Raw genomic sequence first — 12,305 nt, forward strand, 5'->3', positions numbered from 1 at the left:
CCTGTAGCCCGCTGTCCTAGAACTCACTATGTAGACCAGGCTGGCCTTGAATTCACAGAGCTCCATCTGCCTCTGCCTCCTGAGTGCTGAGACTAAAGGCGTGCGCCACCACACCTGGCTTATTTAAGTTTTTAAACATGAAAATAATGCTGTTATTATTTTAGAATACATGTATTTAAAATTATCCAGTAAGAAAATGTTTAAGAATGAAAATACCAAATTTAGGAAATGGCTTTCCTGTTGGTGCCGGGACAGAGGACTATCATATACTGATTAACAAATGGAGATAGTTTAGAATAGAAAATACATGGATTGGGGATTGGAGAAATGACTCAGCAGTTAAGAACACTGGCTACTCTTGGCAGACCTGGGTTTGGTTCCCAGCACCCGTAAGGTGGCTGACAACCATCTCTAACTGCAGTTCCAGTGGCTCTGATGCCCTCTTCTGACCTCTGTGGACAGCACGTGCACATGATACATTTAAAACACTCAGACACATAAAAAATTTTTTTTTTAAATGAGGTGTGTGGATTGATACCAGTTTATATGAAAGGGGGCCTAGAGTTTTATTTATTCACATGATTGTAAAATAAGATGAACCCATTTTAGATTTCATAGGTACTACTCAGATTCATGTGAATTGTTAACACATCTGGACTATTTATTCTCAGTATCTCATTTAAGAGGCATTTTTGTAGGTCAGGGGAATTTTAGAGTTCAGTGGTACAAAATGCACTGAAAACTGTGTCATAAACAAAATTGGTGTGTATTATATGTAGAGAATAAAAATTCCAGGGGCAACAGAAATTGTTTTAGATACTTGAAAGAACATGTATATTGAGGTACTTTACCTTTTTTTCTATTATGTTCACCTATAAAGCCAATAATTTTGAATGATAAATATTAATTTGCTCTTCTAACCTCCTAGCTTTATGGCCTGTGGAAATGAACATGTACCACCAATGAGACTACTGAACCGTTCGAGTCCTGCTTTAGTAGCTTACTAGCTGCTGGCCGAGTAAACCCTTTTATGACATTGATCTTTCTCATCTATCTCGGCCCTGTGAATTAGAACTGTCTACAGTGAGGGACATGTGACTGAGGAGCTAGATGTTTTGCTGTTTTTCATTTTAATAAGTAACTACCTATGGCTCCTGACTGTTGCTTTGGACAGTGCAGATCTACCTTAAGGATAACTTTGAGGTGGGGAGATAGCTCAGTAAACTGCTTGCTTGCCTTGCAAGCATGAGAACGTGGGTTCAATTCTTGAAACTCACATATAAAAGTCAGTGTGGTGCTAAGAGTTTATAATCTCATGACTGAGGTAGGGAGATAGGTGGATGCCTGGAGCTGGCTGACAGCTAGCCTCAACTTAATAATCTACTTAGTGAATTCCAGCCAGTGAGAAATGCTGTCTCAACAAAAGATGGGCAATACCTAAGGATTGACATCAGAGGTTGTCTCTTGCCTCCATGTGTATGCACACTGACACATATGCACACATACACATACTCAAAAAAGGATGGTTATAGGCACCCTAGTACTTAATCTTTAATAAGATTACAAATACTCTATAAATATAAATAGATTAGGGTATCTATTTGTATGTATATGAGTTGTGGAGCAGGATAGAATTAAAGGTTCAATTACATTTAATCATATTTTTAAATGTTATGCAATATTGTCAAAGATTGAAATCTAAAACTTTAATTATATTGATAGGTGGCCTACACAGGCTTATATGTAACTATTTTGAAAGGGGAACTATTTTTCAACTTTGTTCTTTAATTTTGAGTATTGATGAAATGGCAGTTCTTTAAGGGAATAGTTATTCTCTTTAAACTTGGGAGTACTTTGTACAATAATTTTGCAAAGATTTTTTTCCCTTTAATGGTGTTGAATGATACAAATATACCTTTTATTTGTTTTTTGTCAAATACGATTGTTTAAAATACTGATTTTATTTTTTTCTTTCCGATATTAAAGTCAAGTTGTAGATGTTTTATATATGGCTACTGTGAAATAATTATCCGTAAGATTTACATTTTTCTGATTTTTTTTTCTTTTTCAGCTGCATAGATGAATGGTTTGAAGTAAATAGATCTTGCCCTGAACATCCATCAGATTAAGCATCAATTCCTGTTTTATGGGTAATTGTCTCCTTTTTGTTTAACTGCTTTTTAAAACATTATCTTGAGTTACATATTTTCAGCTTCAATTTTGCTTTCAGATTTTTACTTACACATGTGTCTGTGTGTATTCATGTGTATGCATATGGAAGTCACAGGACAACCTGTGGGAGTTGGTTCTGTCCTTACACTATGTTGGTTCCAGGGTTTGAATTCATGTCTTCTTTGGTGGCAAGCGCCTTTACCTGCAGAACCATCTCCTGAGTCTGCTGTTTTAATTCATCCACTGAGGCATGTGCGTGTTCTTGTGTCTGTTCTGTATGTGTTTCAGATACTTTCTAAGACTACCATATAAAAACCAGACATGGTACATGCCTTTAAAAATCCCAGCATTTGGGAGGCAGAGGCAGGCAGGTCTCTCTAAGTTTGATGCCAATCTGGTCTATGTAGTGAGTTCCAGGCCAGCCAAGAGGTATCCTGTCTCAAAACAAGATGAAAAATGATTGAGGAGGATATCAGTTCTCAACTTCTGGCTCCCACACACATGCACAAACGAGAATATGCATACATACATTCTCAGACATTAAAAGAAGAAATGAAGCAAGTTATACTTGGGAGTCCAAGGTTACCAGTACAGTGTAATGCTATGCTCTTGGGCATGGTCTCCTTGTATTTTCTCAGGTAATACAGCCCTGATCATTCCACAGTGTTATGTGCCAGGTGTTATGAGCATCATTTTATGTCTATCAGTTACTCACTTGATTTTAGAGACACTTTGTGCCAGTTCTGTTATTCCTATTACATGGATAAGGAAGTTAGGTATAGAGAGGTTAGGAATGCTGACTTGGTATGGCCACATAGTCTGTTGGTAGTGTTGAGATTTGAGTCCAGGCATTCTGAATCTGGTGATTATTTTATTTTAGCAATTCTGCTATAATTAGGTAGCTAGCATTTACTTCAAAAAACTTACATTGTTATCATTTGTTCTCCTTTGTACCCTTAACGTGTTGTAAAGTGTTTATAGTAGGCAAAAAAAAAATCAAATTTCAATATGAAATAGAATATTTTTGTTCTGCTAAGTCAGCTTATTCATAGCGTGGTATTTGAAAGTGCTTTGTGAATTAAAACTAATCTCATGGGCATTACTTGTTTTCATATTCCATAAGATAAAGTAAGATATCATTTAGGTTTGGGAAAATAAAGGTTAACTTAATTGTTCTCTTTAAATATGGAAAGCACTTGGCTCATCTTGGAATGTTTGAGAGGAATGAGAGCCTTCATGGTCAGAGGTAACGCTACAGCCTCCAACAGTCCTTGCTGAGTGACTGTGACTGGAGGCAGGGACTAAGAGCAGGTCATGACACTCTGGGATCTTGTCCTCTACTGTCCTCCCACTTCCCTTTTATTTTGATAATTCTTGCTCTTCAGACCAGCAAGGTGGCTCACTGATTAAAGGCACCTGCCATTGAGCCCGATGACCTGAATTTGACCCCTGGGACCCACACTGTGAAAAGAGAGAACTGATTCCCACAGGCTGTCCTCTGACCTCCATATACACATCCATGTACACAGTAAATTTAAAATGTAATTAATAAAGTATATTAGGTAATACACTCAAATTTTGTTGCTCCATTGATGAGGATAATTAAAGGATAGCAGATTCTAAAACTGACATGGAAGATTTATAGTTACTTTGTAGCCTTATCCCAACTGAAATGACAGCTTTAGTAGAGTAGGCCCTTTTAAAAAATAGTATCAATAGAGCCTTGGTAGACTATCGGCATGAAAGACTATCACTTTTGAACTTCTACTATGAAGTTACTAAGATTATACCTTAAAGTACTGAGATAAGATTGTTGGGGAAGAGCAGGAGAGTGTATAGAGTTGTATTTGGGGCACATGTACATCTGTGTTTTTATTTCACTGCTAGGAAGGTGAGGGTTTTGTTTGTTTGTTTGTTCTAAGGTGCTGGAAATCGAACCCATGGCCTGGCACATGCTAGCAATCTACCAGTGAAATACGTATATCCTCATTCCTAGAAAAAGAATTTTGTTGTCATTTTTAATGTACTAACTGGAACTTAAACTTAGCTCATACGTGCTAGCCAAGTGCTCTACCACTAAGTTATGTTACGTCCTCAGCCTAAAAAGCTTTTTTGGATGGAGAAGATGCTTTGAAATGCTGTCAGTGTTGCCCTGTGTCTGAGCCAATAAAGTTATGGATAGATTATAGAAGTATCTTAAGAAAAATACTAAAACCAATACAGTGAAGGCTTTACCTGGCATGGTGGCATACATCTATTTTCCTAGCAGTCAGGAGGCTGAGGCTAGGCTAGCCTGAGCTACAGTGGGAGACCTTGCCTCAAAAGATTGTAGAGACAAAGTATATCCCTAAATTTTTAACCTGCAGATAAATATGGCCCTTTTAGTCTGTCTTAGTACATTCAAGATGGTACAACAAAGTACCTTTCAAATGGTTGATTTATAAGCAAAATTATTTGCTCACCATCCTGGAGACTGGGATGTCCTTGATCAAGATGCCAGAAGATAGAGTGCCTTTTGAGTCCCCTCACTTGGGACACCATCAGGCATCCTTGGATGGTAGAAGAGTGGCTAATCACCTCTGTAGGAATGTACCTGTTAATACTGCTGTGGTGAAAGTTAGGTTTCAACTTAGGGTTTGTTTTGTTTGGTTTTTAAAATATTTATTTTTACTTTATATGTATGAATGTTTTGTCTGCATATGTGTAAGTGCACCTGTATCATGCAGTGCCTTCAGAGGCTAGAAGAGCTGCCTCAGATCCCATGGAACTCGAGTTACAGATGGTTGTTAGCTGCCATGTGGGTGCTAGGAACTGAACCCCGGTCTTCTAATGCTAATGCTCTTAATCAGTGAGCCATCTCCATAGCCCCTCAACCTAGGGTTTTGTGGAGATGTAAACACTTAGACCATAAGACATACATACATTTCTTTCATGGCCTGTCTCACTACACTTTTTTCTTCGCTGTCAAGCTTGTGCCACCTCTGTGATGCATCTCCTCTCATAGTCACCATCATGAGTCTACTAGGCCCATGCAATGTTTTTTTTTTTTTTCCTTAACATCTCAGTATTATCTTTTAGGGATCATAGAACCCGAGTTTTGAAAAGGAATAGGTTGAACTTTGTAAGCTCAGCTGCCTACAGAAATATGAAGGAGTCATTTTAAAGAATTAATGGATGTTGGGACTGGAGAGATGGATGACTCAGCGATAAGAGCACTGGCTGCTCTTGCAGGGCTCCAGGTTCAGTTTCCAGCACCCACATGGCAGCTAACAGTGGTCCACAATGCCAGTTCCAGGAGATATGACATCCTCTTCTGCCCACTGTGGGCATATACAACAGAGGTACACTTACATACATGCAGGCAAAACACTCGTACACATAAGATAGAATTAATAGATGGAAAATATCTTCATGTACATTTTTGTGTCTGATCTTTATCTGACCTACATTAAAAGCATATGGATTTGAAGAGGATTTAGTGTTTTTAAAACATTAAAATAAGAATAATAATGGCAAGACCCAGCATTTATATATCTCTTAGTGTAAGAACTGAATTACCAACCCCAGATAGAAACATGAGAATGGAAAGGCCTTGGTGAGTTAGGAAGTCGTTGTTTACTGTTTGAATTTGGGGGGATTATCAGGTTTTTATTTTTTTTAACTTTAAAAAAATTTATTTATTTTTTATTTTATGCGTATGTGTGTATTGCTTGCATGTAGGTAAGTGCACCAGTGTTGTGCAATGCACGAAGAGGCCGTCAGATCCCCTGGGACTGGAGTTAAGGACAGTTTATAGCTGCCATGTGGGTGCTGGGAATCGAACCTGGGTCCTCTGCAAGAACAACCAGTGTTCCTAACTGCTGAGCCATCTCGCCAGCCCCAGTTATCAGGTTTTTTTTTAATGGGGGGCATGTGTATGTGTATATTCTTTCTTTCATAGAGTATTTGTTGCCAAAAAGGAATGAATTACATTTGGGCTGTTTTTTGAGACTGTTATTTTAACTGGTCATTCTGTTCTTCATTTGTTCTATCTAATACTAATTTTATAACTTTCTGAAATAGCAAAACCAAAAGGATATGATAGTGTACAGTAATGAAAGCAGAGTTGATGGAGAAATGTAAATGGGTGTTGTGTGTTGATTTGTATTACTATTGTGGATCATGGCTTAAAATAAAATCTTTTATTTTTATACAGATTTTCTTGTCTTTTCAAGATGCTTGAGAAATCTAGAGGATTTGAAGATCTGTCTCTGGAAAATATCAGAACTGCAGGCTAACTCAGCCAGAAATCTGAGTTCTGTGACACTCGGTGGTACAGGGATGGACAGTCATACAGGGAGCCATCCTGCTGAGGAGGGCCAGGAGCCACAGAACTCAGTGTACCAAACTTGCATATAAGGGACACACAGGGATTCTGAAAATGCTGCACATCCTGTACTAGTCATCTGCATAGATACTGATAAACATTTTGTATTCAGACACCAAAGTTAACTACTTTAAAAGTTGATGTAATTTTTATTAAGTTCTGTAGAGCTGCATAAGTAGCTGTGTTTTGTTTGTTTGTTTAGTTTGGGGTCTCTTTATTTCCCCAACATAATGTTTCTGCATTCACCTATTCCACACAATTTAGTTCTCACAAACTCTTCAATGTGAAACGAGAAATGTAATCAAAGCAGTAAAACATTGTCTGAATGGAGACCGTAATCTCAAGTTCTTCCATTTTGTTTCCCCATGTATGGAAAATAGATTTCTGCGTAGGAGAGCTAAATGTGTTAGTAGTTTTAATTAAAGGTTTATTATCAAAATGCCATCCAAAGAGTAAATCAAGTTACATAATTACATTTTAATCAATTAAGTGTGGAATTGTCTACTGAATTTCAGTTTCTGAAATATATTGTTTCTTCGGAAATAAAGCTGCTTAACGGTTTATTAGCAGTGAATCATCTTGCAGCTATGCAACTTTAAAAAAGAAAATTACCAATTTTAAGTCCTGCCAACTGTAATAACTTTGTTTTAACGGGTATCTTTTGTTTCATGTAATTACTTTATTGTGCTTTGCATCTCCAGGCAGTTTTCCCACATTTGGGTAAAATGTTTAGCAAGTTGTAAACTTAATACCTTATAAAAAGGGTGAAATAAATATTTCCGGAATGGAACTTTGAATGATTTGAGGGACATTTTATATACTTTTGAAAAAAATCAGTTTAATTGGGATGCCAGATAGAGCAATTTGCATCTTTAGTTTTCCAGATAATCTGGATGTTAGCATTTGATAAATGATTTTTTACAGCAAATATAAAGATTTTGTTAATTTATAATTTATTAATGTGTTGTTACTGTAATTGAAAATGTTATTTTAAAATTCAGTCTTTGTAGAAAGAATTGTATTAAGCAAAATTATGTGAATAAATATTCCCCCCAAATACATCTGATGGTTACAGATACTGGAAGAGAGCTATCAAGGCATCAATAGTGAATGTCTTTTTGAAAATGTACCAAAATACCACTAAGTAGCTTAGCCATTTCAACACAGGGAGAGTGCTGTCAGTGCCCTTGACTTGATATAGTCAGCAGCCACACAAGAGCTGTTTGCTCTTTTAACCTTCCATGATTATTTAAGTATTTGCTTTTTATTTAATGCTGCTGCTCTCATCCTCTCATTTTGTTTCCCAACTCTTGCTTCTGTTTCGTATTTTTTAAAACGGCAAGTACAGGAACAACTGCTGCTACCCAGAAAAATTTGTGTTTTGAATAGTTGAAAGAACTTTATTGCTGTCTGCGTGATTTTAGATTAGATAACATTTTCCCTACAGTTATGCTGTGAAATGCCTGTTGTTATGCTGCAATGTCAGAAGAATCTATGACCTCCGTGTGACAGCTGATAGCACAGTTCCGTAGGTGCTTTTTTCAACCAGTTGTGGAAAATTGCTCTTTCTTGAAGGGTAGGAAGAATATTCTTAAATTTTTTTTCTGTTAGTATGAAATCTTAATTTGAATTCATTTTTTTCTTCAGTTTTCAATTTTGTAAGCTTCTAGCCCCCTCCTCTCATATTTTCCCCAAGGAAGATCTCTTAGATTTACTTGCTCTCTACTACTGTAATGTGATAAAAAGTACTGTGATGGTGCACACTTTTAATCCCAGCACTTGTGAGGCAAAGGCAGGTGGAACTCTGTGAATTTGGTGCCAGCCTGGTCTACATAGTGAGTTCTAGGCCTGCTGGGGCTACAGGGAGACCCTCTGTCTCAAAAAGACCAAAAAAATAAAAATATAAATAAAAGAATTACTTAGCTCTCTTCCATTCTTCAAAGAATAGCTGTGCTAATTAACACCCCTGGAATTTGGTTTGTACTATAGCTCACTTGTTAACTTTAGAACAGCCCTAGCCTAAGTTCACTTCCTTCCTTACTTTGTCCTTGACTGGCAGTCTCATCATCTAGCCTCTTTCTGTCATCTGGCCCTGTGCTGCAGCTGCTCCACAGAAGCTCCTTTGGTTTTTAAAAAGGTCAGTGTTCCTCAGCGTCAAGTCTACTTGATTATGCTCATCTAAACAGTGTTTACTGACAGCTGTTTAAAGCAACCACTTGTGTCAGAATTTATGAAGTTGACATTTTTATTTTAAATTTAATCTCCAATGATTTCCTAAAAAGAATAGGAATTGAAGAAAAGAGATCAAATGCTCCATTTTTTGTTTGGAGATACTTCTGGGAATAGATTATAAGTGATGTTTTTTAAAAATGCTTATAATATTTATAAATTTGTATACAGGCACTGAACAGTATCAGAGATAAACTTACGTTGTTTAAATATTCAGCTAAACTACTGACAAGTGAATGCTGCATTGAAGTTGAAAGCTGAGGCTGTCCAGTTGATTATGGCCTTCTAAAATCTTTGTAAATACTCATCTTCAAATAAGGTTACACATGTATGTAGAAAGAAGTATGTTCTTGAACTTGACTCTAGTGCTGCTGTGTTCATAATGAATTTATTGATTGCCAATTTTTATTGTTTTGATCAGGCTTTTTTTTCCCCTTCTGCCAGAATGTTTAAGAGAAAGCAGAATTATTCTCTTTTAGCTCTTTCCCAGAGAAATAGAGGTAATGGTTTTGAGGTTATAGATTGTTTTAAGACCAATGTGATTAAAATACAAACACTGGTTCTGAAACTGATTTTTGTATATGTGATAGCAGAAGCAACACTGGAAAACAATGTCAACTGTTACACAGTATGCAGGTTTGGGCTCACTATTGTAAGTTGTAGGTATCTCTTAAATGTTACATGATTATTCTGGTTTTCACCCACTTAGACATCTTACTAGAATGTAGCCCCAAAGCCAAGACCGTTCTCAGCATATTTGCAGTGTGCATGTCCAAAAGATTTTCCCTGAATGAGTTATCAAAAGGCAGAGTCCTTTTCCGAGCTTATTTACAGCTGTGTCTCTAAGTTTGGGTACAGTGAAGTTTCGGAGCAGTTATTTGTAACTGAATATGTAGTAACTCACACCTTATAATCCCAGCACTCAGGAGACAGTCAGGAAGAGTGCCGCAAGTTAAAGACTAGCCTGGGCTGCATATTGAGTTCCAGGCCAACCTGTCTTCAAAAACAGCAACAAAAAAAACCCCGAATGCAATCATTTTAATATAGAAAAACAGATATATTCTTTTCAATGAAAAAGATTGTAACTTCAATGTAAATATTACCTGCTTTTATGGACTGACTTAGAGCGTGAAATAAGGGGGATTTCCCCAACAATAAGCTATGAGTACGCAAAGCATGAAACTTTTTTAAAATTCAAGAATACTTGAATTTACCATCTAATTGATAGCCACACTATGCATTGGTAATATCCAAATAATCTTATGCTTATGATATGGAGGTTTCCTTATTAAGAAAATTGTCAGGAGCTGTGTAAAACTACTTAGAGGTAAATGGTGCAGGTTGTTAGTTGCCAAAGTCTTTTAGTTCATTTGGGCCATTTTCTTACAGTTTGGGTATATCCTGAGGTCAACTCCATATTCATTGGCAGTGAGTGATTAAATGCGAAATGTCCCTTTAACTTCTTTGGAAAAAGCATGTTAGTACTGTGTTTGGGGCCCTTTCTCCAGTTCCTAAACTACACACCTTCTGTTGTTTCCTCAGATGTGTAATAAGTAGTAGTCACAACACCTGTTGTACTTTTTCTTTCCTTTTCTGCAGATCTTTTCTTTCTGAAACTGAATCTCTGCTGCTTGGTTTTCTTTGGAGGAAATTGCTACTTGGTATATTCCTATGTACTAATTCCTATTCTGAAACAGTTGATAGAATGTTTTTGGTAATACTGTACCCAAGTTCTCTGTATTCTGTGAATGCTTTCTTAAGCTAGGAAATACAATTTTTTTAATCATAGAATTCCTGTCTTAGATGGGAAATAGCTGTTTTTTTTTTTTTAAGTCTATTGACTTTCTGTGGAAAGTAAAAGGCTTTGAGCAGCAGATAGTGTCATTTGAAAATGCACTATTACTCTCCTGAGAAGTTTATTAAATGTTTAAAATAGCCTTAATTTTCAACCAGCTGATAATAAGGTAGATTTTTTTCTCCTTGTTTATAGAGAAGCAGAGAAAATACAGCATGATCTAACATTCCAGAATGAAAAATGTGATACTGTATTGTAGCATCGATTAAGCTGGTTGTGTTTCTCAGCTTTGCCCCTGGATCATGAGGCACCCTTCAGGATCCCAAGATTGGACATCAGAAGACAGTTCTCCTATCACTAATTGCCCATGTCTGCTTTTTTTGATTTTGGTATGTTGAAGCTGAAGCAGAAGATCAAAGATCAGGTTCAAAGCCAGCCTGGGCTACATTTGAGACCAGCATGAACTACAAAGAAAAGTTTCATTTTAGTCCCTTCTGAACATCTGGGTACACATAATACAATTAGGCTACTCTGTTCTAGGGAAAATAAAAGGTACGTTGGAATTTGATGATACTGGTTATCACTTCATTGCATTTCTTTGCAAATGACTTATATTGGTTTCATTGTTTGAAAATTGAATTATCTCTATTTACTCATGGTTGCCGCAACTCTACAATACTTCTTAATTTCATCTCTTAGAAAGTATTTTGTTGTTGTTAAATAAAGCCCTGAGAGCATCAGTCACAAGAGGGAGAAAATGTATTAGGAACAGCTTGTTCTAATGTTTAATAGTTATAAACAAAAATGGAACAATTCATTATTGGCATTTTAATAACATTTCCTAATGATCTTGTTAAATTATCTTGTTCTTTAGGAGTAGAAAATAAGAGAAGAATGCTTTCAAGGAAAGTTGTCATATCCTATTTTATGTCTTTAAGTTGGAAATATAATAAAACAAATATTGAATGTTGAAAAGTTGTCATGAGTTGTTATGGCTTCCTTATTTTTTAATGCTCATAACAAAAGTGAATCCAAAATTGTAAAAATTCTCCATTAGCTGATGACTAATAGTAATGGACAAAAATCTTTCTACATTACCCTAACCATAAATAAAGATGGTACTTTGAAATACATGATGTTAATCCTCTAATTGAAATACAGTTGGAGAACTATTAAATTTTGAGGAAGGATGATCTAATACATAGTCACTTTTTTTTTAAAGATGTCATTTGCAAGCCAGGCATGGTGGCTCAGACCTTTAATCCTAGCACTTGGGAGGCAGAGCCAGGTGGATCTCTGAGAGTTCCAGACCAGCCTGGTCTACATAGTGAGTTCCAGTGGGGCTACAGGGAGATCCTGTCTCAAAGAGACAAAAAAAAAAGATTTCATTTGTATTTAGCAACATGCCCTTATGGCTTTAGAAGAGAAGTAATCTTTGGAAGCAGTTTTCATCATAGAAATGGTATTGAATTTTGTAGTAAAGTGGTAAGAAACTAGGTTTGAGTCTCATCTTCAAGTTATATCTCTGGCCATTGGGTAAAGATTATTTCTCTGGGTCTCACCTTGGTCTTCCGTCACTAGGGTTGTTGAATCAAATATAAGGTATCTGTGGGGGCTGGAGAGATGACTCAGGTTAGGAGCCCTGGCTGCTCTTGTAGAGGACCTGGGTTCAATTCCCAACAATCACATGGTGACTAACAACTGTAACTCTAGTTCCAGTGGATCCAACACCCTCCTCTGTCC

The 12,305-nt window shown here is 36.7% G+C and overlaps 1 protein-coding gene across 2 annotated transcripts in view; it reads left to right on the forward strand.

The window, feature by feature from the left end:
- Znrf2 (zinc and ring finger 2) overlaps positions 1-11,540 on the forward strand; it is a 94,049-nt gene extending 82,509 nt beyond the window's left edge. For both annotated transcript variants that reach the window (XM_029567529.1, XM_029567530.1), the window contains exons 5-6: positions 2,072-2,150; positions 6,368-11,540. In XM_029567529.1, coding sequence (XP_029423389.1) covers positions 2,072-2,129 — 58 coding nt within the window. In that variant the 3' untranslated portion in view covers positions 2,130-2,150; positions 6,368-11,540. The remainder of the gene's footprint in view (positions 1-2,071; positions 2,151-6,367) is intronic.
- The last annotated feature ends 765 nt before the right edge of the window (positions 11,541-12,305 follow it).

This window comes from Nannospalax galili, unplaced genomic scaffold (assembly GCF_000622305.1).
Source record: "Nannospalax galili isolate Female #2095 unplaced genomic scaffold, S.galili_v1.0 scaffold158, whole genome shotgun sequence".
NCBI lineage: Eukaryota > Metazoa > Chordata > Mammalia > Rodentia > Spalacidae > Nannospalax > Nannospalax galili.